Source organism: Fistularia commersonii, chromosome 2, assembly GCF_037954325.1.
Source record: "Fistularia commersonii isolate RoL2024-O1a breed Wild chromosome 2, RoL_Fcom_v1.0, whole genome shotgun sequence".
NCBI lineage: Eukaryota > Metazoa > Chordata > Actinopteri > Syngnathiformes > Fistulariidae > Fistularia > Fistularia commersonii.
Window position 1 is genome coordinate 4948153 of NC_141285.1, and position 27069 is coordinate 4975221.

General features: G+C 38.8%; 1 protein-coding gene across 4 annotated transcripts in view; it reads left to right on the forward strand.

Moving 5' to 3' along the window:
* The window catches only part of LOC147236203 (stromal membrane-associated protein 1-like), a 152530-nt gene extending 126749 nt beyond the window's left edge, over positions 1-25781 (forward strand). For all 4 annotated transcript variants that reach the window (XM_086165014.1, XM_086165021.1, XM_086165042.1 and 1 more), the window contains 3 exons: positions 12265-12484; positions 17611-17837; positions 21568-25781. In XM_086165014.1, coding sequence (XP_086021140.1) covers positions 12265-12484; positions 17611-17837; positions 21568-21738 — 618 coding nt within the window. In that variant the 3' untranslated portion in view covers positions 21739-25781. The remainder of the gene's footprint in view (positions 1-12264; positions 12485-17610; positions 17838-21567) is intronic.
* The last annotated feature ends 1288 nt before the right edge of the window (positions 25782-27069 follow it).

Sequence of the window (27069 nt, forward strand, 5' to 3'; positions counted from 1 at the left end):
TAAGTTATCAAATCCACACAAACACAGGGCTTTTTCCTTGCATTCGACAGGAATGTCCATCTCAACGCACCTATATTTTTGAAAAGCAAGGCTAGATTCAAATGTATATGTAAATTTCACTCATTAAATCAGGCTGTTTTTCAGTGTGCTAGATATTTCCAAGTTTCCTGTTGGCTGCATCATGTATAGCACTGTGTACCATGTTGCTTTATGCCAGCCATAATTGTGGCCGTCCAGATCCAGGACTTTGTTTTCATTCCAACAGTCTTGTAGAACACAGTAATTACAGTGTTGTTATGTTGGAAGCACCTTGTATCATCGAAGCTCTACACATGGAAAAGTTCACAATATCTTAGTGCAAACTTAATTAAACTTATCCTACCTCTGAGCTGTTTTCTGTGGTGAACATCCAAGATGCCCCCCCCTCCTAAATCATCCCAGATGATGTTCTTATCAAAAATGTTCAGCGCCGGGAGGATCCCTCTGAGTCACGGCCTCCATTGTACAAATATGTCTTGTGGGTGAAGGCGGCCGATTAGTGTGGTCTGGGGGATTTGAAGTTTGCTCTGTGATTTTTCATAAACTTCTGAACAAGATGAGCGGGAAGTAGAATTTGTTTGAGTCATTGGGTCGCCCGGATCAAGTGAGGACGTTGGTCTGATATTTTTTTTTTTTTTTTTTGTCCTGCCATGTATTTCTCTTGTTATGAGTGAGGGTTTGCTCATATATAAATCTGAAAGGTACACTAACGAAATAATGATCTATGGATTCATGTCATTCAAAGATTTATACGACGACAGTTTGCAGCAATTTAATGGCGACAATAGTTGCAATTTAATCAGCGACTCCAAATCTGAGGCCATGATTCTCAACCAGAAAAGGTGAAGTGCCTTCTCTGCATCAGGAATAAGATTCAAGATTTAAGATTCAAAGTATTTATTGTCACATGGACAGTATAGAAATGTGTTTTCCCCTGTAAAGTGAAATTCCTACTTTACTGTCTGCAGTGCATTTAGATATGGATTGATAACCAAGTGGAGGAGCTCAAGTTTTGCGGTATTTCGGGGTTCTTGCTCACGAGTGAAGAGAAAATGGAGCGGGAAATCAACAGGTGGATTTGTGTAGCATCTGTAGTCATGCCAGACAAGGTGACTTGGGCATCCGGTCAAGATGCTTCCTGGATACCCTAGGGAGGTGTCCTGGGCATGTCCCACTGGAAGGAGACCCCCAGGGAAAACCCAGGACATGCTTGAGGTGCTTTGTCTCTCAGCTGTCACGGGGACACCACATGGTTCCAAGCAGCCCGAGGTTTGTGCTGGTTTGTAGTCAAAGATCACCTGTCCGTCACGTCCCATCATGAACAGGTTTTAATTAAAGTGCAGAGGGAGTGTCCAAAACACAACAAAAGTCTTGAGACAAAAAAGACAAACAAAAAACAAGTAAGAAAAGGTGCACGACTGACCTGAAGGTGTGCAGTTAGTGTAAAACTCAGTTTGAACTTCAACTTCTACAAAGCAGATAAATAAAGTCAATGGATGCATGGTTACATTGTTTTCTGTGTTTTATACACCTTTCATTGAGCTTTGTGTGGGTGTTCAATACGTGCACAGATGCAGTCAGATATGAATTTGCATTTTGAAAGGTCAGGTGGTTTAATCCAGAATCCACAAATGTTCCATGGAATTAACCAAGAGGTAACAATTAAAACAACAACAGTCACAGAGCCAAACAGCAGGAGAAACCCATATGCAGTATTATTCAGCCATAAGCTTTAGTATTTTGTGGAGCATCTGTTACCTTTTACAACTCAAACACATGTTTTCAACAAGTGCTGACAACCTCCTCACACCTCTCGATCTGATTCCTTGCCCGATCTTCATTTGTTCAATCGAATTTTCAGTTGGATTTGAATCTGGTGACTGAAAAGGCCTCTCCAGGATATTCCAGGATCTTTTTCTCAGCCAAGTGTTGCTTGACTTGGAGATGTGCTTGGATCATTGTCCAGCTGGAAAGTCCAATGATTACCAATGTTTTATGTGTTAACAGGTGGCGCGATGGCACAGTGGTTAGCATTCTGCCTAACAGCAAGAAGATTCTTGGTTGGATAATTGTTTGTCTCCATTTGTGGCCCTGCAATTGAATTTGTCCAGGGTGTACCCCACCTAGCGCCCAACTACAGCAGGGATAGGCTCCAGCAGCCCTGAGTGCAGGATAAGCAGTATAGATAATGAATGAATGAATGAATGAGAGAGGATGAAGGAGCACGCTTGTGGTAGCGGAATGAATCAATGAGATTGGTATGGATATTCTCCACCTATAATTCTGCCAAAAAAAAACATCTTCCCTAGTCCCAAGTGAATGAATGAATGAATGTTGTTGAATCTGTCAACAGAAGGCATCACTTTCCTCTTTAAAATGGCCTGGTACTTGGAAACCATGATTCAAGGCACAAGATCAAGACTGCCAATCTCTGCTGCAGAAATACAGGCCAGATATTATCACTGACACCCCACTCTTCCCCCAGTCCCTCCATACTTGGACGAGGGGATGGTATTCTTCTGGTCATCAGCCTGCTCTTTTGCATGCCAGATAACCGCTGGTCTAATTGTGCAAGCAGATCCAGTTTGGGCTCATTAGTCCATAGAACTGGCTCCCAAATCTTAGTAGTCATATCCAAATTTCCACATTTTGGTCCACTTTCCTTGGGGTCAAGAATGGAATACATCTCGGAGTATGACCAATAAGTCCTTGTTCATTCCGTACACATTTTAAAGTATCCACTGAATCACATGTGCCAGCCTTTATTGGGTTGTCGTGTAGTTGTCTCGCAAAGACATTGGCGTTTCTCTTAGTTGTCCTGACTAAGCTGTTAGGCACCCTTGATGACATTATGAGCTTCGTTTCACAGCCAGGCAAGTATGCAGCCTTTCCTTAAAGTTTCAAACTTATAATACTCCTAAATGTCTGTTGGCATGTACAGTTGTTTAGAAAGCCTCATTGATAAGGCCCTTCAGGTATAATGAAATAATCTCCTCCCTCTCTGCTTTTGTGAAAGTGCCTTTGTCCTTCCCATGTCTGGAAAGCACCTTGAACAACCTCATAGGTGCCATTTGTATATGTATCACATTTGGAGCAAATTATGGATCATTATGGAGTTTCAAAAAGTTTAATTATTTTTCAACTCCACTCTTGGCCATAAAGACTGTGAGAATTTTTTATGAAAAACAATACTATACAGGTGTTGAATAATTGTGACATGGCTATCTCAACAAAATTTAATATTTCAAACAAATAATTCATCATGCATTATCCATGTTGATTTTATGTATCACTTAATTTGTAAAGAAATCATTCAAAGCAGAAACTTCAGAAACTCTTTACATCTGTATGTGTGTAAATCTTTTTCATTTATTTATTCATTACTAATATTTTTACCAATAGAGTGGCAATGAAGCCAGAAGTCATCAAAACAGAATCTTGGTCTCTGCAACTCTATTTATATACAAAGTACACACACACACACACACACATATATATATATATATTTTTATGTTTTTTTTTTTTTTTTTAATTTTTATTATTGTTTTTTACCAATAGTGCAGCAATGGTCAGAACAGCAGGGTTTGCTGCCCATCTTTTGCTATGAACTGAAAAAATACCTCTTCACCAAGCACTACCCAACTAATCGCACTCAGCCCCCAACCCCCCCGAAAAAAAAAAAAAAAATGACGATGAAATGAATGTATGTATGAATATGGTTCCGAGATGCTAGTTGGTTGAGTGGTCATTTCTGACTTCCAACTACTGGTACTTGGGATCTTACGTGACTGAATTCCACTTTTTGTAAGTCGCTTTGGATAAAAGCGTCTGCCAAATGACTGTAATCTAACGAAAGGGAGGAGAAGTTAATATGTGAAAAGGAAAAAATAAAATATTCTGTAATCTAACTGTAATATATTCTGTAATATTCTGTAATCTACTGTAATCTAACGAAATGGAGGAGAAGTTAATATGTGAAAAGGAAAAAATAAAATCGAATATGAACCTGAAAACCATCCATCCATCCATCGTCCGCCGCTTATCCTGTACTCGGGTTCGCAGGGGATGCTTGAGCCTATCCCGGCTGTCAATGGGCGAGAAGTGGGGTACACCTCTACAGACACGGGGAGAACATCCGTTTTAGTAAAATGATGTGGCATATTCCATTTTGGGGCAGCAAGTTGGTAGAGCAAGATTTAACCTATCAGAAGGTTGTCAGTTCAATACCCAGCTCTTCCTGTCTGCATGCTGAAATGTCCTTCACCAAGAAAGAACTTCCATGTTTCTCTGCTCCCAACGGCCTGGTTTAGGTGTGTTGAGTGTTTGTGAATTGTTGGCTGCTATTTTGTGCAAAGCGGCTTGAAACCGCAAGGTGTGAATAGTGGTCAGGGGTTGATTTTTCATATTTACAGGACCTGATAATTTTTTGGATATTCTTTCCATGGTTAGAAGCAAACATGGAATAAACAATTAGCATGTAGCAGTTTAGCAGTTATATCAATGTTTTTACTGTCTGATGGCGTTCAAGTAGATGAAGAGGAGAAACAGGATGTCAGCAGAGCTTTTGTTTAGTTTGAGTGAGGGAGGGACGCAGGCGGTGCTTTTTTTTTTTGATGTGATACACACCCATGTTTCCGCTCAGGGAACGACGCTTCATCTTGAATTGCAGGTTATTCTTGCACCTGGAAATGATTGTGATGCTGCAGGGGGAGCTGTCTTGTCCCTTTACAGTCACTAGTGGAAGATCCTTCTGCTATTTTGATTTATTTGATTTATATAGTCAACCACAGGAGAAAAATAAGAAACCTGACAGACAGGTAATTATTACTATTCAAAGCAAAGCCTCTGCGGAGATGCCAGCCTCGTCGTCATTGCAGATCTGCACAGCTTCCGGTAACAATTCTGGATTTGAGGATGATTAGATGAGTGAAGGATGTTTACAGTGAATCCATAATTGCTCCGGATAAGGTGGCACAGATGCAGAAGAGTGTGAATCGACGGGGTGCGGATCGGGAAAAATTAGGTAACAGTAAGCTGCTCTGAGCTGCGTCAAGGTAAAAACGTATTATATAAATAGAATCCCTTTACTGTTGACAATATGAAGGCAGCCATTAAAAAATTCCCAACCTGTCTCAGTGAACATTTGACTGATTTAAACTCACGTGTGTGCATCTGTGAGCGTGTCTCTGTCTCTTTTGGCATGACTAGCCATCCATCTCTTACTCCTTCCCTCCTTTTCTTACCTTCTCACACTCCACCTCTAACTTTCTTCCCATCCATCGTTCTACTCGTACCCCTGCCTTCTTGCCGACCTGCCCGTTGACCCATCTCTCCAGTTCTGCCTCCCTTCTTTCTTTTCACCCTTGTCCACTATCAACCCTTCTTCCTTCCTTCTCTCTCAGTCAGTCAGTCAGACAGAGGGATGCGGTGCTGCCTGCTAAACAGTCCATCATGTCATCACAGTGTGTATACGTGTGTGTGTTTTGCAAGAGCCACTATTTATCACACTGTCTCCTTATCTTATTCATGAAGTCCAGGTGACTCTTTCTCAATTCTCTGTCCACTCACTTGCTCTCTATCTCTTTCTCTTTCACACAAACACACACACTAACGCCAAACTCACGAGAGGGTGTTACTTTATCTGTCAGCTTCATCCTTTAGACATAATTAGTGTGTCCCAAAGGGAAAGGTAAAGGTGTGCCAGTGTGTGCATTCTTGTGCGTGTGGGCAACTTTTCACATCTACCTCTTTTCACTGCAGCCTAATTAATGTTATCCATCTCACTTACACCACGACACTGTTTCTCCTCTATCTTCTCCTTTCGTCTTTTCTTTCCTCTCCCGTACTCCGGTTTAGTCCTTTTTTTAATTTATCATTCGCCTCTTCCTACTTGATTTCTAATTTCTTCACCTTCAAGTATTTTTAAGACTGGAGGCTTTAGAGCTGAAAACTGACCGAGAACTGCAACCAATTGATTGAGCCACCATTATTTTGGCATACATACTACTTTTAGTAAGTTTTCAAAACCATTTATACATACATACTGTATATACAGTACAGTATACCCTTGTTTTTCGCGGGGGTTATGTTTCAAAAAGAACCCGTGATAGGCAAAATCTGTGAAGTAGAAACCTCTATTTTTTTTTACAATTATTATACAATTAAATACTCCAGTATACTTTGCTGCTGTGGTCCTTATGTTTTTTTTGTCCTTCTTTATGGAACAAACTGAAGATTCATTAATTCCATAATGCCGACCTACAACCCCATAGCTTTTACCTTCCCTTAGCATGTCCAGAAGTTTAACTTTATCTGCGATAGATAGCATCTTCCGCTGCCTTTTGGGCCCTGCTGCAGGTGCTTTTGTCCGTCCAGAGCGTTTTGTCAACATTATGGGTTTTAGAGAAACTCGAAATTGTAGGAGAATTTGCACGTACATAATGTAAATTTGGCAAGCTGTTTCACGTTTGTGTACATATTAAACTGCAATGTTTTTGACGCACAGGTAGAGAAGAAGCGGAGTGACTTTTTAGCCAATCAGAATGCAGAACACAATGCACGATGCAAATCCATGTGGTAGCGAAACCGTGAAAAGTAAACCGCGTTATAGCGAGGGATCACTGTATACTGTATACATGTATTTCATGAATTGACCTGCAGGACACAAAAAAGTGTCACCCACTTCCCCTTAATGTCAACAATGTCAATCGTCAAAACTTGAAATCTTCAAGTTTTCACATCATATTTGTGTTGCTGAATTATGGATGGGACTATGGCCAATAATTTAAAAAGACTACTTTAAAAAATTCTCAAGGCTCCTCCTTTTCGAGTCTTACTTTCAATCTGCTTAGAGAAACACATTCATGAATTGTGGAAAGAGCATTGTGGTAGTAGAAAATCTCAAGCCATGAGAGAAACACTCATTCATTTATTCATGATCTATAAGCAATTATCTTGCATTAAGGGTCACGGAAGGCCTGGAGCTATTCACAACTGTCATTTGGAGAAAGGCAGGGTCAATTGCCAGTTGATCACAGGGTCACATAAAGAGACAAACCATTCACTCTGTAATTTACATTTCATATTGAGACATAAAACCACTCACTCTCTTGTTCACATATCATATGGAGGATTACAAACATTCAATCTCTCGTTCACATGTCATAAAAAAAACAAAAACAGGAGGATACTCTTCTTTTAGTGAGGCAGGGTATTTGAATTTCCCACCTCTTCCCTTGTGTTTACCTACTATTTCAAACCATTCCTGCAGCAGGTTCTCTTCCAGTTGCGCCTAGACAGGCACAATATGTGATGACATTTTCCTCATGACGTAGATATTAGGAAAAGTAGGACCTGTCAAAGTAAAAGACTCACTTAAAAAAAGTAAAATAAAATAAATTAATAAATAAATGGCTAAATAAATAAACTCAGAGTATCTGAGAGTTGATTATTTCCTGTGCAAAAAAATAAGTGTGTTTAAACCTCCATTATTCCATCTCCCTAAAAATCCCCCTTGGATGTTTCCTTCCATCTTTGAATCATGACTATTTCCCTGATCCAAAAACTCTTCACATTTCTGTTTTTTTTTTCTTCTCTTTTTTAGCCTTTGCCACTGTAATCTAAAGTATATAAATAAAATAAGATGTCACAAAAGGTAAAAACCTTGAAGCAGAGATGCAGGAAGTGAAGGCGCTAAAAGTTCAAGGCTGTAATGTTCAAACCAACGTCTCTCTTGCAAATGTGTGATCCAAAGAAACATGTCAAAAACAGACACACACACACACACACACACACACACCCAACACACACAGACACACACAAACTCATCTAAACCCTTCTAGATGCTTCAAAACATTATTAAAAGGATTTATAAAAAATAGATTGTAGAAGGGACAACTCTGGTGATCTAGAAACCATAGCCATTAAATAAAGGCTCCATGTTGCAGGAGTGCTGTTGTAACTACTTTGTGTTTTTTTTTGTTTCTTCTAACTCATTTCAACACTCTGTGGAATTCACATCACACCAGGGGGAAGAAAAAATAAATCTAAATCGCATCACTGTCCTTTCTTCTTTAGTCTTATAGATTTCACAACGCCTCCTGGTGATTTCCCACACAAATAACCCACCATTCAGACTGAAATCAGCCTTCAGCAAAACACTGAAAAGACTTGTTGTAGTGGGCGCGTTTCTTCAAGGACAAGTGAGATAAGATCCTTTAGCTGCAGATCCTAGTCATCTAAATAGGAATACCATGCAGGAATAGCTTTTTACTCAGGTGTTAAACATTGTGTTCACCCCACAAACAAATCGCCGGGTTCACACTCTTGCATCTGCGCGATTGATGGAAAAACGGCACCTTGCCTGGCGCTGTGTATCATGTTTGTTGTTGCTCATGGACACATCAAAACCACATGAAACAGTCAAGCAGAAAATGATCTTTAGCAGGAAATGTTTTAACAAGCATTAATATCTTCACAAGATGCTAATAATCGTTAATAAAAAATAATTTATTTTGTAGCATCTGGGGGCGGTCCTTCAGGTTGTGGTTAGGCAAAATGATAGTTATGTAAATAAGGACTGGACCATGAGATATAGGACAGGGATTTGTTGAAATCATGTTGTCAAATGTTTTATTAGCGTCAAAGACGTTAGTTCAGCTAGTTTGTTTGCACATTAAAGACGAGGAAAAAAAAAATCACAATACAGAAAACAGAAAAAATGTGACGGAGGAGCCAATGAAACCCGTCAGGACTCGTCGGGTTGCCTCTCCTATAGACAGACACATTTCTTAGAAACTCAAATATAAACATATACAAGCAATTACATAAGGAAACTGAAATATAACCAAACAAAAGTAAACAATACACATAAAACTACTTGTTTTACTTTTGTTTGTATAATTAAAATAAACAATACAATAGGGGCTGACATATTAGCCAACAAAAAATACAATGATTAGTCCAGCCGCATTACTTAGTTTAATTACTCCAACAAGAAGGCGAAGCAATAAAGCAAGCAATAAATTAAGTAAGTATCATTAATATGTATTATGAATTAGTAAAAATGAATGATAAGGAAGGCAATGCATTTTTGAATAGTTGCCTCGACACTTGAGCAAGAACTCATGACTATATAATGGAAATAAGCTGTAATAATAAGAAAGACTGGAGATCAAATTCCTCTTTGAAACTGGAGTAACAGTTGCCTTTAGGGGTATTAATCCTGTATGCATGGCCTGATTTTTTGCCTCCACCCCTGGCATCAAAGCTAACAGCTACGATACCTGTTGCCATCAATTTCTGTCTTGGCGCCATAATAATAATAATTATTATCATTCCATCCATCCATCTTCTATTGCTCATCCTGCAATCAGGGTCACGGGGGTTGCAGGAGCCTATCCCAGCTGTCATTGGCCGAGAGCCGGGGTACGACCTGAACTGCTCACCAGTCAATCGCAGGGCCACATTTATAGATAAACAACCATTTACTCACCCATTCATAAGGCAATTTTCCCAGTTTTTCCGATTAACCTGCATGTTTTTGGACTGTGGGAGGAAACTGGAGAAGACCCACGCAGACATGGGGAGAAGATGCAAACTCCAAACAGAAAGCCTAACTCTAACCCTGCCTCTGTGCTTTATGTAATTATACTCTGTCCTAATAAACTTCTAAACAAACAAACAAACAAACAAAGGTCCCCTTGTCGGAATCAAACCAGGGTACTTTGTGCTGTGAGGCTGGAGAACTAACCACTGCGCCTCTGTGTCGCCTTTTATTATTGTCATTATTTTTATTACTTGTGGTTAGCGTTGCAGTAATAGTCATAATGATATCTTCATTACATAATGACTACCGTAATAATGATACTATAATCACGACCATCAGCATACCACTAGTGGTAAGACTATAGCACAACAATAATTAATAATAATTATTAATTGCTAGAATAATATAACAACAATAAGAGTAACTACCACTAGTTCTACTACTACTACTACCAATAATAATAATAATAAAAAAGTGGCAATTTGTTACTTTATCATGACATAACCTGTAAACTAGGAAGCCATTGTAAGAAATGTTCTTGAGATGTTACCGACAAATTGCCAAGAAGTTGAATGAAAATGAGCAACAATTAATCAAATTTTTCAGAACCCCTGTCAAAAAAAAAATTCTGCCAAAAAATTGCCTGAATCGTGGCTTGCAATTTTCTGACTGGTCGAGGAATCGTGATATACATTTATTTCCATGTGTTATGAGTGAATCAGTCCTCCAGACTTTTTCATTAAGGAATCATATAGCTTCAAGCAGAGCCTGCACAAACTTATAACAGAGCTGTTATTTCTTGAAATAAATTATGAAAAAAAATGGAAATTTACAGGAAGATTTTTGCATTACTTGTGGTTAGCATTGCAGTAATAGTCATAATAATATCTTCATTACATAACGACTACCGTAATAATGATACTATAATCACGACTATCAGCATACCATCAGTTGTAAGACTATAGCACAACAATAATTAATGATAATTATTAATTGCTAGAATAATACAACAACAATAAGAGTAACTACCACTAGTTCTACTACTACTACTACCAATAATAATAATAATAAAAAAGTGGCAATTTGTTACTTTATCATGACATAACCTGTAAACTAGGAAGCCATTGTAAGAAATGTTCTTGAGATGTTACCGACAAATTGCCAAGAAGTTGAATGAAAATGAGCAACAATTAATCAAATTTTTCAGAACCCCTGTCAAAAAAAAAATTCTGCCAAAAAATTGCCTGAATCGTGGCTTGCAATTTTCTGACTGGTCGAGGAATCGTGATATACATTTATTTCCATGTGTTATGAGTGAATCAGTCCTCCAGACTTTTTCATTAAGGAATCATATAGCTTCAAGCAGAGCCTGCACAAACTTATAACAGAGCTGTTATTTCTTGAAATAAATTATGAAAAAAAATGGAAATTTACAGGAAGATTTTTGCATTACTTGTGGTTAGCATTGCAGTAATAGTCATAATAATATCTTCATTACATAACGACTACCGTAATAATGATACTATAATCACGACTATCAGCATACCATCAGTTGTAAGACTATAGCACAACAATAATTAATGATAATTATTAATTGCTAGAATAATACAACAACAATAACAGTAACTACCACTAGTTCTACTACTACTAATAATAATAATAATAAAAAAGTGGCAGTTTGTTACTTTATGATGACATAACCTGTAAACTAGGAAGCCATTGTTAGAAATGTTCTTGAGATGTTGCCTATAAATTACCAAGAAGTTGAATGAAAATTAGCAACAATTAATCAAATTTTTCAGAAACTTGTCAAAAAAAAATTTCTGCCAAAAAATTGCCTGAATCGTGGCTTGCAATTTTCTGACTGGTCGAGGAATCGTGATATACATTTATTTTCATGTGTTATGAGTGAATCAGTCCTCCAGACTTTATCATTAAGGAATCATATAGCTTCAAGCAGAGCCTGCACAAACTTATAACAGAGCTGTTATTTCTTGAAATAACTTATGAAAAAAAATGGAAATTTACAGGAAGATTTTTGCATTACTTGTGGTTAGCATTGCAGTAATAGTCATAATAATATCTTCATTACATAACGACTACCGTAATAATGATACTATAATCACGACTATCAGCATACCATCAGTTGTAAGACTATAGCACAACAATAATTAATGATAATTATTAATTGCTAGAATAATACAACAACAATAACAGTAACTACCACTAGTTCTACTACTACTACTAATAATAATAATAAAAAAGTGGCAGTTTGTTACTTTATGATGACATAACCTGTAAACTAGGAAGCCATTGTTAGAAATGTTCTTGAGATGTTGCCTATAAATTACCAAGAAGTTGAATGAAAATTAGCAACAATTAATCAAATTTTTCAGAAACTTGTCAAAAAAAAATTTCTGCCAAAAAATTGCCTGAATCGTGGCTTGCAATTTTCTGACTGGTCGAGGAATCGTGATATACATTTATTTTCATGTGTTATGAGTGAATCAGTCCTCCAGACTTTATCATTAAGGAATCATATAGCTTCAAGCAGAGCCTGCACAAACTTATAACAGAGCTGTTATTTCTTGAAATAACTTATGAAAAAAAATGGAAATTTACAGGAAGATTTTTGCATTTGGCCACTTCATCCCTTTGTCTTTGTGTCGCCTTGACAGTCTGGCTCCAGTGCGGCGCCTCCCCATTCAGACCCCTCCATCTCTTCGTCCTCCTCCACAACCACCACCAGCAAGGCAGAGGAGAAGAAGCTTTTATCCAAAGACTCCATCCTGTCTCTGTACGCCAGCAGCTCGGTGGCCAGTCAACCGCAGAGCCAGCAGCAGCAGCAGCAGCAGCAACAGCAGCAGCAGCAGCAGCAGCAGCCTGCCCCGGGACAAGGTATCAAAAGGTGCACGTTTAAGCACGTGCACGCACACACATGCACACACACACAGAAAAAAAAAACATATGCAAGTAATATTCCGATCAAGCTACTGTCATCAGGGTGATTTTGCTGAGCATGATCTTGCCATTATCAAGTCTGTATATATTCATTTGGATATGAAAATACAAAACATCCCTTATTTTATATTACTCTCTGGTATTTGATCTGGCAGCCCGAGGTGAGACTCAGCCTGGGGGAGATAACTCATTATACGTGAGTTATTAACCCACTGTGAAGTTTAACGTTTTATAATGGCACCAGGTAGTGTGGTAGCTGTCGGACAAGTTATGAGTTGCCTCTTCCAAAATCGTCTCTTAAATCAGTGTTACATCACACCACCGCAAACATCTTTGATTATTATTAAAACCCAAACCGATGGCTGCGTAATACAAATTTCACCCAAATGGTAAACAAACTAGGATTCCTAAACAGATGATGGCCCAGAACCTTCACTCCCAACTTCTTTCGCCTTGTCTGTGAACGTAAATGTAAATATTATGGGAAAAATACATCGCATTTAGTAGCAGATCACTGACTGTACAGCAGAGTCTGGAGCCGGAGCCTGGAGGTGATTATCGAAAATTTGCATAGGCTGGCACCTCTGAAGCCTGCTAATGTGAATAGTTTTTATCCAACTTCAATTTCACATTTCACAGGTTGTGTGTCAAGGTGTTTGGATGCTGCTTATTATGAGTGCTGCTATAAAGATTTATGTTTTTATTTAAATTTTTCAATTTTTTTTTTTCATTTATTCATCAAGTATGAGTGATATTCCGATTGGTGAGCGCTCACTGTCACAAGTACAATCAAGTACTTGTGACAATGACGCTACAGATCTATTCTATTGTATGTGTGAACACATAAATACATTAAATAAAGGGTACTTAAGAGATTGCTGGGTTGCCCCGGGGGGCGGTGGGGATTGGTAAGGTAAAGAGATTGGTAATTTCACCTCACAGCAAGAAGGTCTATGGTTGGATTCTGACAGCTGGCCTTATGACAGCTGTGATTGGCTGCAGTACCTCACCACCCTTTGTACAGGATAAGCGCTGTACGTCATAAATTAATAAATGAATGAGATTAGCATGGTTATTCTCATCTAAAAGTCCAGTTTAAAAGAGTTTTCCCCAAATCACACTTATTTGGGCTCTTCATTAAGCATACAATGAATATTCAGATACTGTTTTTTTTTAGTAATGCAGTTTCTCAATAGGTATTACTTCGTATGGGTGTAGTTGTGGACATGTAAACAAAATATGCTCGCGTTCATGTCACATGGGTCAGGAAAATCACGGAAAGCACAAGCACAAAAGGGGCTATATTCACCTTGGGCTGTGCACACTTAGAACACACAGCAACACACAACATATTTGTAAGCTTTTGGGGAAGCATCAGCGGCCGTTGGGATCTGTGGACTGAAAGCAAGAGCTATGAATGCAGGGCTCGTACCGTTTTCCTGTTTCGTGGGTCGCTACAAGACATCCGCACAAAGTGTTTGTACACAATGAGAGGCACACGCCTGGAGACTTTCAGGCATGAGAGCGATCATAAAATTGGAGGAGAGTGAAGGGAGATAAAAGGTCATCCTATGTCGCATTTATCAGAGTAGATCTAACACGGCAATAAAAAAAAAAAAAAAAAATGGAGAGGGGAAGGCTGATTCATACTCATCTGGCTATTATTGTGTGAAAAGACTGAAGTGCTAAGAGTGTTACTGTGAGCATGTAGGCGGCGGCTCATACATAGTAATCACACAGAAACCCTGTGTGGGGAAAACATTTACGTGTTGTCGGAATGGCTGAGAAGAGCAGGCGTCAGGTTTGTGCGGCAGGCGTATGGGCGCGCTGAAGACGTTGCCGTCTTCACACAGGAGGATTAGATATGGAGATCAGCTTCTGCTTTCTGCTGCCTTATTGTCTCTTTGAATCCTTTAAACAGTGATGAAGATCAAAGCTAGAAGAGCTTCGCACTGCTAATGCCCCAAATCGCAAACTTCCATTGTGGGGGTGTGTTTGTGTGCTTCGCACACATTACTCATGCTGTGTTCACACATTGGCCATGTTCCTCTGTAACATTTATCGTATAAATCTAGGTTAAACAGGACGATATTAACAGGCGTGAATGTTTAATGATGAGCATGATGCGCCAGTGTGTTTTAGCAGGATACGTGGATCTAAAAAGGAGCTAACAAAATGAGAAAAATGACATTTGCTCATTATCTTCCATTCTGGGTCCTATTCCAGCTGTCATTGGGCAGGAGGTGGGTTTCATCCGTTAAAAGTGATCAACGGGAAATATTTTGAGACATACAACCATTCACTCTCTCATTTATATTTCTGGCCAATCAAGGGTCTCCAGTAGACCTCCTGCATGTTTTTGAACCACGGGAGAAAACCTAAAAACATGTAAAGTCCATACAGAAAGGCTCCCCTCGTTGGGATCAAACCAGTGGACCACTTGCCGTGATGCGAAAGCACCAAATACTGAAAAGCAGAAATCTGGATAACGGCTTCTGAAATATCCGAACTGAAATATTGATGGCGTTGCCTTGTTTTGACGAAGGTGCTTTCAAAATGAAATACTATCCCGCCTGTAAGATTAAGTCAGCAAAACAACCGAGAATTATGGAATTCACCTTGAGAGGCGGAAGAGTCACCCTCCCGTTTCCAGTTTGGGTGTCGCTTTGATATTCCATGCGGTAAGCAAATTATAAAAAATGATTTCAAAGGCGCGGTGTCGTGTTTCGGATTGGTATAGAGCGGTACAAAAAATGTCCAGATCAGGTAAGAATGGTTGCCTTCATGTCAATGCGGCCTTGCATTACATATATGTATGGAAATAATAAAATAGAAAAGGTTTTTAGGGATACCTTATTTAATTTCCTTTTAGAATGAGGACTGTATACATAAAGCCTTAAAGGTGGGTGAAATTTTATTTTGCGGTGAGGAGAGTATGTATTTTGTCCACTGCTGGACTACAAATATCTGTTTTCAGGAGCGCTTAGTTTGTACTTCCTGGTTTTGCAAGATATCTGCGTGTTTTTTTATTTGTTCTGTCAGACTCCTGTGAGATCAAACAGTGAGGTGATGCCATGTGTTGTTTTTGTGTGTTTCACTCTCAGTCTCAAGGGACACAGATTTCTTTTATTTTTGCGAAGTTTGTTTCCTTTTTACCTGATTTTACCTGTTTTGCTGCCAGAGTTTCTCAAAAAGCACCAGCCAGAGCCAACTGACTCTAATTACCAACAAAATATGCAGTTCTGTGTATCTCCACACATTTCCATGCACCTGTAGCTTCACTTTTACATCAGAATCATGAAACTAAAACAAACAGCAACATGCAAGTTTATGATAATGTAAACCCTTGGTCAATCACTGTGTAAGCTGTGTAAAGTATGTGTGGGAGGGTTGGATATTAATCCAAAACAGGTAAAATTATTGGCAAAATGTGTATTAAGGACACTCAAAAGTGTATCTAAAATCCTCCTCGCTACTATGAAAGGGAAATTGATGATATTCTTTTCCTCAAGAGAAATTCAAGGCAAGGCATGTGAAGTCAGATTTTATTTACATATAGCACCAAATCAGAGCTGTCTCATGAAAAATCAACAAGTAGACCTTGGACAATCTGGGCGGCCTCGACCAGTTGGTGTAGAGCGCAAGACAGATGACGGAGAGATAGATAACAAGAGATGGTGTGCAGGTTGGGAGGGACAGGCATAAATGTTTTGTTACAAATAATAACGGTAGCGCAGTTACAAGGGTTTAGCTGAAAATGATACAATAATAGCTTTAATATTCATCGAAGAAATAACAAAAGCGGATGATGCCTGGAAAGTCTGTTAAAGTCGACCAGATATAAAAAAAGATATAAAGTCACAATCATGCTCTGAGTATAGGAAGTGGGAATTTTGAGATAAGTGCATCATGGCACATCCCTCAGCAGAGGAAGCCAATGGCAGCATCACCTAACGCAGGGGTCGGCAACCCACGACCCTTTCATCTTTACACTGCGGCTCCGGGTGGCTTCGGAAAATAAATTATAAATATTTAATTGAAGTATATTTCATTAGTGTTAATTCATTTTTTAACTTTTAGTTCTAAGTTGGAAGATTATTGTGATCTTGAAATATTAAATAAAATTATATTTATTATGTTTCGTCGCTCAAAATAACGTCACACTCGCGGAAGCCGGTATACCCACCAGCCGGTAAAGTCCCGATTTGCAGATGCTGTGCGCAGAAGTTCAGGAGCAGAAGTCCAATAAACCAGGTGAAATAGATATTTATGAAGATATTTTGCAAATATTTATTTTTTATTGTTTACTGACACAGTGATTTTTTTCCCGATTTATTTTTAAAATTCAGGTCAAAGCTCCGCCAAACGCTCTGAAAGCCCAAAGCTCAAAATGAGTTCATTACATAAATAAAATGTAATTTTCTCTGTAATACTTTGTGAATTTCAGAAGCAACACAGTACACACTTATTTATACAAAGTGTAAAGGTAATAAAAAGCAATATATACAGTGGTACCTTTATTTTAGAGTCAAAAAGTAATTGCGGCTCCCAGTGTTTTCTTTTCCGAGGAAACCGGGTCCAAATGGCTCTTTGGGTGTTACGGGTTGCCGACCCCTGACCTAACCCATACTATGTTACCCATACTTGTATTCACAAAAAGTAGTCAAAACCAAAGAGTGATGAGCATGAACGGTGAAAGCAATGACCAAAAAAAACAGTTTTGTGCCTTCTAACGTATTTATGACTTTGTTATATCCCTGCAGTTTTGAAGTAAACTACTATCAATTTAGTAACTAGAGTGAGTCTTAGAAATGTTTCATTGGTGCAACTTGTTGTCACCAGAATCTTGATTCCACTCAGTCAGCTGCCGCTATATGCTGCTGATGTAGGCAGCAATGCGGTGCTTGCAGCTGACAAGATCAGGTATGTTTTTAGCGATCTGCTGCGTGTTCAGTATCCCGTCAACCTGTTTTTATTAGCCTCACTGTAAAGGGTCGTATCGGATCAAAGTGTTAAGTCATAAATCTTGTGAAAGACACTTATGTCCTTATCACCTTTTGCAGGTATATATATGGGGCAGCCTCAGATGCCATTTCCTCAGCAAGGCTTCAGCCCAGGCATGGGTGGGACCGTCCCACCCACCACCATGATGGGGGGAGCCACCAAGATGTCTAGCATGGCTTTACCCAACGGCAGCTACATGGGTATGCGGCAGGGTATGGTGCCTGCCAGCCAAGGACAGAACATGTATGGACAAGGACAGCAGCAAGGACAGTGGAACATGAATCAGGTGACACACACTTCCCATGTGATAAACTCCCAGGACAGTGGCCAGGAATTCACACGTTAAATTTTATTTTATATAGTTTTGTGGTCTTAAACATCAATGCCTGGTGTGTGCATGTGTTCCGGTCACTGATTTTATGCTGTAAATGAACTGGGCCTGTCAGCTACTCTGAAAACCCAGGAAGGGCATTTTTTAATCAAGTATTTCATCTATTTTTTAAATTAAACCAAGGTAAGTGAACAATAACTTAATATTTCAACACTTTCACATCATGTCCCTGTTGTTCATTATATTGTGACATGAATAATGGTTATGTAATTTGGTGGGACAATCAGATATAGTGGGTTTTGTGGGAAACTCAGCTCACTGAGCTGAGCTAATGGGCTTAACTTACTAACGCCGGGTGACAAAGATGCAGATATGTTAGAACCCAGAACTCTGCAACTGTGAATTAGACTCACGAGGATTATCAATAAAACCTTTTTTTTTCTGAAATACAAGCATCTTCACATCCATCAGTGTAGTTAGTGGCGGAGCCAAACCCTTCTGATGTTGATTCATGAGATAAAGATGATGTTTTTTTGTTTTTTTTTTATGGTTTATAATCAGACAGTTTTGGTAGAAATGTATTTATCTTTTATTCCTGGTTCTTTTCAGGTCAGTACCCTTGTATTTCTGTCATATTGGCTGCAGTTTTTAATGAAATCATGAATAGGTTTCTTTTAAAACTCTTAAAACTAAATGCAAGCGGGATGTCAAGACAACCTAGATTTTTTTTTTTTTAATCACAGAGTATTATGAAATGTTTGTATATGTTGTCAGCATAGCGTTACATTTTTTCCCAGGAAGCAACTTTATAATGATATAATTTGTGAAAAACTTAGATATGTTGTTTTGCAACACGATGTCCTCTGCACACCCAAATGTGCTGGTCCAGACCTGCCAGTTATTAGTAATTATTACGAACAGAGCAGATGCAATTATAAGAGAAAAAAAATGTACGTGTTGTTATGAGAGCTATCTAAAATTAGCCTCGAAATAGCTTGAAAAGTGCTTGAATTTTATTCTTCAAGAGCTTCACAAACCAGATTACTGTTCTTGCTTCAAGAACCGCAGCCGGTCCGATGGAAATGAATTTAAACCCAACCTCCTCCAGTCGTGTCGGTTGATTTTCAACAAACTAAAGCAATGACGCGGAGCTCAAAAAGTCCCTGCCTTTGTTCGCCTCTCAGCAGTGACAAGCAGGCAAACAAACAGTGGCTGCCATGTGTGTTTGCAGAGAAAACAAGCTGAGTTGTCATTAGATTAGCTTTGTCAACATGATAATCTATGTCAGCAATTCTATGTCTAAAATGTCTGCGGTGCCGCAGTTACCCGGGGATCTCTATCAGGAGAATGAATTTGCATTTTGATGATGATTGGAACAAACTTCGGTCACAGTTTCTCCTCTGCGTGATGAGATGTCAGAGCGCACTTGTGAAATGTGTTCCTCGCACACATGGTTCACTGTATGGTCCTGCAGTCAGGGAGGAGCAGGGATGTCAGTCTCAACACAATATTTAGTATTACGATGATCGCGCATTATACTTTTTTTTATATATATAATGTAATGGATAACTTCAGCAGAAAAAAAAAAAAATTGTAGCTTTATTTCATTCCCTTGAACTCTCAGAGTTTTATATAATAGCTTTTTTTTCCAGTATCAATTATGTTATCTTCCTCTTTATTTGTCAGGTGAACTATTGCACACCACCAGGGTTGCAGCTGAACAGTGCTGATAGAGTTACATCCCATAAATATACAACTGTGCAACGGTATATACAATATACAACTGTAAAAGAATTCGTAATCATAGTCAGACATAGCAATGTCCTCATAATAATTTATCCTTTATTAAATCGTGTGGGGAATTTCATTCTCCGGAATTAACTCATAATGGATGAACCATGAGCAGTAGGCATGCCGTCCAACAGTCAACTTTGACAACCTAGAAGGAGCCGGTAATCATACCAGAAATTCTATATAGCGTTTATCCTACAAAGGGGAACTGGAGCCAATCCTCGCAGTAATTTTTCCAAGAGGTTGGGTTTTACCAATCAGTTGTTAATCACAATATTGTATAGAGAGAGCTGTAATCATTCACTCTTGGACAATCTATCGTCTTGGGTTAACCTACTCACTGCACTGCCACGTGACAGAGGTATACTATATTTTGTTTTATTTTGAGAAATATTTTCAGTTATATGTTTGGATTGTACTGCTGATTTATTTCTGGGGAGACATTGATTTTTATTTTTTTTTTCTTATTTCCGGAACACATTTGTGCAACAGATATTTCGGTTGCAATTTGTCGCAGTCTTCATGTTGTTCTTGATATCCAAAGGCAAAGAAAATGCTGTTTTATTTACCCACACCCCTCATCTGTCTACATGTCTGTTCTTCATGGATTTTAGGCCAAAAATATATCAAGACAAACCTCACCTTTGTTTGTTTTCCCATAAAAAATCTTTAATGAGTATTTTTTTCTTATAGTTTTTTTTTTTTCTTTTTTTTTTGTCCCATCTGAGGAAACAGCAGACTGTATATAATAGAAGAAGATTTGATGGGTTCTGTATTTTCGGTTGAATTTTATTCAAGGTGCGCAGAACTCTGGATGAGGTCTGACCATTCACAATTTGTTTTCCACATCGCAGATCAGTCTTTCATTACCGATGATTGAACTAAAGTCCTCAGGAACGGTTTTGAAAAAAGTAAAGAAAAACTTCTCTCAATATTTGACTTTTTCTCATATTTGAGGTTGTGCCGGAGTCAACTAATATTAGCTAATATTAGCCAAGATGTAGGGCGGAACCCGGACCTAGTATACGTACATACATACATTTCAAATTACACACATTTTTTATATATATATATACATATACATATATATATATATACACATATACATATATAGTGTATATATATGAAACTGGAAATTGAAGGTGTGATGCACAATGTTGTTAGTATATAAATATATATATGGGCTGTGTATATATATAGAGAGAGAGAGGTAGGCTTATTTAGAGAGGGTAAATACTTATTTATATTTGCACTGAACTCTTTTCAGTATCTTGACATTTGGGATGGTCAATAACAGATTCTAAATCACCACTAGCACAGGATAATAGATACACACACGCGCGCACGCACAGACACACCCATGCACAAAAACGGCATGTATAGTATATCTTCTTTTCCTTTCGGCTTTTCCCTTCAGGGGTCGCTATCTAACTCTATTCTCAATATCTTCCTCCTCTCACGCCAACTAACCTCATATCCTCTCTCACTATGTCCATAAATCTTCTGCCATGTATAGTATAAAATCCCTCCATAGTATTGTATAAAACCCTCCCTACAATCCCAAGCTGTCTAAAGTTAAGAGACATCTAACTGTGTGTGTGTTTCCACTGATATAGTGCGGTGATGATTTTATGCCTGGTTGCATGTGTGACAGACTGATGCACGCTCACACATGCACACAAACACTCTTCAGATGATTATTTAGTAAGCAGTGCAGAAACTAGGCACGTTTGTGATAGATAAAGAATGCAGGTGGCCGGGGGAGGGAGTGGTAACCCATGAGGTGGTTTCAGATACTGTAAAAAGAACAGATACAGTAAAAAGCAAAAGATGTGTGTTTCCTGGTCAACATTAACGCCTCTCTGATAGTTTTCTTTCTTTGTGTCTTGCTCAGATGACGCAGCAGATGTCAGGTATGGCCATGAGCGGCGGAGAGCCGGGGGCTTTGAGCCAGCCGGTCGCACCAGCGGGCAGCTGGCCTTCAGCCCTGTCTGCTTCTGGTCAGACCCTCAACACTCAGCTATGGAACAGACAAGCGTGTTTCCCAAAAGATAAGTCCCAGTGATTACCTCCCAAGAACACACAACTACCCTTAACACTCTGCCTAAGCCCAGCCGGTCTTCACCTGGGTTCCTCTATAGCGCCAATACGATACCACATTGGACCGAAAAAAAAAGGCAGCTGCTGTGTCTTACCTTGATTTTTTTTTTTTATGTTATTGTCTGAAGAAAAAGGGGAAAACAGCACAAGACTAAAGAGAAAGCCGCTGGACCGAGTGTCTATTATAGTAATGCTACTATTATATCATTGCTGAAATGAATATTAGTGAGTAGTCTTGCAGTACATGCAGTAGATATGACTGTTGTGGTTGGTCAGTGCATCGCTCCCAGCTTCCCTTTGCTGTGTTCACTGTAACCCCCCCCCACCCCAGCCACCTCCGTGTTGAGCAAACATTATTTTGCTGCAGCTAATCGTCTAAGCAGTACTGTATTTATATGACTATGATGTGAAGTTCGCTCTTTTTCAGAGCCATAAGAGAGCTGCCCATGTCCCCCCCCCCTCCAACCCCTCTGCTGTTACCAAGAGCTCTTACTCGGTTCTTTATCTTCTTTTTCGCCGACATGCTCCTCTTTGCATCAAAATGAACCTGTAATAATGACAGCGCAGCTGTGTGTAGTTAAGATTCGCCACTGCTTTTCCAATAAATGTAATTTTGCTGTGAAGTGAACAAACAATGACGGAAAAAAAAAAGACGGTGACATCAAACCTATGTCTTATAATAAGCAGTCTGTTCTGCTGCAGCAGCCTCTACCATTGAGATATGCTACAAACTTCTTCCAAAAAAATTTTTTTTTTTTTTTTCATTTTTGCCTTCTGTCCAGGGAACCACTAAAAATGAACAAAAACCTTAAACAACATGAAAACATGTTGTATATATTTTTAACCTATATTCCTCCTGGTATTATTTCTAAGAAAAGGATTCCTTTCTAGTGAGTCCAACTGGCCCAACCAAGAACAAATCCATAAAGTCAATATTTGTTGGCACTTTCAGTATTTGTGAGACAATATTTGTTCATCCTCAAACTTCTTAACTTCTCTAACTTTACCCTTGACATGATAGGCTGATAATGAGTTTAAGAAAGTAAAAACAAACCACGAAGATGTACTTACTTTCAGAGTACAGTGTCTATAAAAATAGAACATGGATAGACCTGAAAATTTACCGGAACTAAGTCGTCAGCATGTCTGAGAAGAGATTTTATTGTTTTTGATCCAGACTACGTAAATATATTCATAGTTTGGGTGAACTTAAGGACCCATTTGATTGGCAGACAGTTATGTTGTCAAGTATGAGCTTGTTTACCGCAACGGACCGTTGTCCCATAACCAGACCCCTTCAGAACAAGGAAAGACTGAGATGCTACCAGGCGACCGAGCAAACACTATCTGAAAGTTCAGATGTCTGTCAGGGTGGAAAGGTAGCACCCTTTGCTTCCTACGGACCTGGTACTCGCCAGTTGCTGGCGCCCGGTGCAGCCGCTCGACCATCTGTCAGGACCACATGAGGAGAATCACACGCCGCCCGATTAATCTGGTATTGCAATTTCACCTCAATGATGAACATGGACCCGTTCCAGAATTGGGAAGGAGACCCCATTTTAATCCAGCCCTTTTAAAGATGGTTAGCCTCACAACCTAAGGTTAAAACAGTCCTGAAAGCCAACCATCTGTATTAAGTTTCATCAAAATATGTACAGGTTTTATAGATTTTTATAATATAGAACTAGGAATTACATTATGTTCTGTGATTTTTAGTTTTTTTTTTTTTTTTTTTTCAGGTAATCATGGCTGTGCACCATCTGCTGAGGGACTACAGATTGAAAAATAAATAAATAAGCAATCACTCTAAAAAAATGGCACGACATGTAGATTCAATGTATTAATCAGTACAACGAAAAGGAAAGTCACCATTTTATAAAAGTAAAAAAAGGGTTAAACAGAAAAAAAGCATCCATTAAAAAACACTTTAGCTCTGCTGGTATGCATTCTTTAACACCGGTATTCAAATCAATCAGTTGTTCATATTATTTAATGGACATGAGTCATTAACACTGGCGTTGAAAACATTTCAGTTGCCTTCAGGTCTCCGAGGTGGCTCTTATTTCAGCGCTGACGTGCGTGATGTCTCTCACGACTGACCAAACTGGTTTTGTCGAAACCGGCATCCAAACCACATCCTATCAGGGTTTGGGGGAAAGCCAGGTTCATTTGGCAGTTAAAGCACAACTGGAGTCACAGCAGTTCATCACAATGCATTTTAAATATGAGAGCAGGTATCTCTGTGCTGTGGTTTTGTCTCTCAGATTGTCGTGCTGGAAACAGTGACTTCCTACTCCAATGTGGAAACCTCACAAGGTCTTTTGTGTGTCGAATCCAAAAGTGGACCAATTTGCTCCTGTCGTATAAGATGTCGTAATCCCTATGTTCTGCCATCTGCCATTTTTTTTATAGTGGTGTTTTAGTTGTGTGTAGAATAAGAGAAGCACAGTTACTCCAAAGCAAATAAACCTGGAGGATCTAAAGGAAGGTAATTACACAGGGTTATACGTTAAGGTCTGAGTGATAGTTTTGGATTTGGTCCCCTGATGGGATGGAAGAGAGAAAAAAGGTTCGGCTGATACAGCATATGCATGCAGAGTCATGCCTGCATATACAGGGTTCTTCTCAGAACCGATAACAAGCCATCAAAGACACCGAATCATAAATATATATATATATATATATATATATATATATTTGCCTTATAATTTAAAGTTTTATTGGAAAAAGCACACAACATACACATTATCATCTTTATTTATCAACATTCATCTATTGTCCTTCCCATGTATTCTGAATCCCTGTGTAAAAAGAAATTAAAACAATTTATTCAAAAAAATTAACATGGCGATCATAAATTGGCTGTGTTAAATCAGAAGCAAGCACTCTCAACCATAAATATTACAAAGAAATCAGGTACGCTTCATGCTGCAAACATTGCATGTGGCCCGGGTCGATATGTATCCAAAACAAAGACTGCAGTTTCTGCTGTTAAGTGTTTTCAGTTGTCAAGGACACATACAGAGTATACAGGAGGCATCCAAACCGCCGCCCCCAAAATTCTTGAGATTTTCTTCTGGCACCCTAAGAATTCTAGAGCAAATCTAGGGGCAGGTTTCGAATAGCAACTCTGACCAAATGATGTCAAAAGGTCGATTTGGAAGTAACGCAAAGACACCGTTAGTGGGCATTTTAAATCAAACATCTTGAGGCGCATGCTGATTACCCAAACATATATATATATACATATATATGTAAAGCAGAAATAAAATAATGTAACTAACCAAAAAAGTATGAAGCAAAAACGCCTCAAGGCACTTTCTCTTATGTAATCTGACAAAATCATAAACAATATATTACAGCTGATCAAAAAATTGGAGGAGTTGGCATGGCGTATGTGCTTGAAAATAATGTTTTGCATAAGACAACCCAGTAGATGAGTCAATTTAGTTCCTGTGCTTTTGGCTGCTGGTCAGAACTCGCCATTCCGACTTTTGTCACTGACCTCGGTGACTAGAATTCGTTATGTGTGCCGTGGTGAGCGAGAAGTGTTTCCTTTGGGCTGCTCTAAAAAAGACGGAAAAAAAAGATAATACCCGTCGGAATGGTGCCCGTAATTCCTCATTCCTCTTTAGACAATATTCTTGCTCCCTTTGTTTTCTCCTTTCGATTTAAAAGCAACCGCTCCGATTTAAGAGCTTAAAAGTGCAGCGTGGAATAAAGAAAAAAAAAAAAAAGTGTTACATTTATATATTCAACAGCTGTCAAGTCCTCCAGGTTTATTTCCAGTGTGTTTACATTTTCTGGTGCCTATAGTACAGAAAAAAAGAAAAAAAAAAAAAGGTTTCCGTGCATTAAAAATGCTAAATAGGCGGGAGATATTTGGTGTTCATCTGTGTCCAATGACTGTAAAAGTTCTGTTTTATCTTGAAGGTATTGCAGTGGTTGGATGTTCTGTCCCGAGGTTTAGCAGAAAGTCGTACGGAATAAAGGCTGCTGAATACTGGATGTCTTTGTGTCTGTCATTTTCACTTGTCATTTTTTGCAATTCGGTTTTCCAGATACGACTCCTGTGAAACTACATGGATAAAGAATGTTTTATATATTTTGGGATTCAATATTAATTTATCTCATCCCCATCTGAGCTGTTAGTCAATTAGACCAACATGCAAAGTTTTACCCCTGTTTGTAATTTATAGTCAGCTCTGGACGGGTTTAAAGGAGAATTAAATCATATTTAGGTATTGATAAATACTTTCCACATCATCTTTATGTATAAATACTACTCGTTTTAAATAAAACTCCAAACATTATAATGCTCATCCAAGCCTTGGCACAAGCCCCACTGGAAGACTTGGAGAAACTTAGAAGAATGAGAAAAATTTAGTGGGACAAGTAAAATGAACTCTATGAGAGGCACGACATGGAAATAGTGACGTTCTTTTTGCAAAGAGCATCAGTGGTGTGTTAGCCTAGCTTAGCATGAAGGCAGAAAACAGCGAAGGAGATGCGTTTGCAAACACACTTGAAGGTAGCAACAGAGTAGCTACACTGCCCCTTGCATCTTAAGACGTTGACATGTAAAGACATCGGACGTTTCTTTTTTTTTTTTGCCATAGCTATTAGTAATGCAATGTTTAGTTGACAGTCGATTCAGATGACCCTGATCTGCTCAGTACTTGGCAGGAAATTTCAGCAAACTTTGTCCAACAACCACACCCTGCTAGACATACTACCTGATCATTGCATCTCAGATAAATAACTGTAAGTAACTTGTTGAAAAAGCTCATTTCCGCTACAAGAGCTTGAGTCATACTTGATACTTCATCATCAACCTTCTTGTAAATTACAAAATATTTCAAAACATTCTAATATCAGAATTTATATTCAGGATTTATTTTGTATTTTATTTTTTCTGGCTTAGGGCATCTTTTTCATTTATTATCTTCCACGCATCTTGTACAGTCATGGCCAAAAGTTTTGACAATGACACAACCATAGAAACATCTGGCAAACACCTAAAAACCCTAAAAAGTGTAATTCTAAAAACTTTTTGCCATGACTGTACTCAGGTATGCGGGTGCTGGAGCATATTCCAGTTATGCAACCCTGAACCGGTTGCCAGTCGATCGTAGGGTCACACATAGAGACAAACAACCAGTCGAGCCATTTTGGATCTCTTATAAACCTGTGTGTTTTTGGATTGTGGGAGGAAACCGGAAAATCTGGGGGATACGGACATTGGGAGAACATACAAACTTCACACAGGATAGAATGGTAATGGAACCAGGGCCTG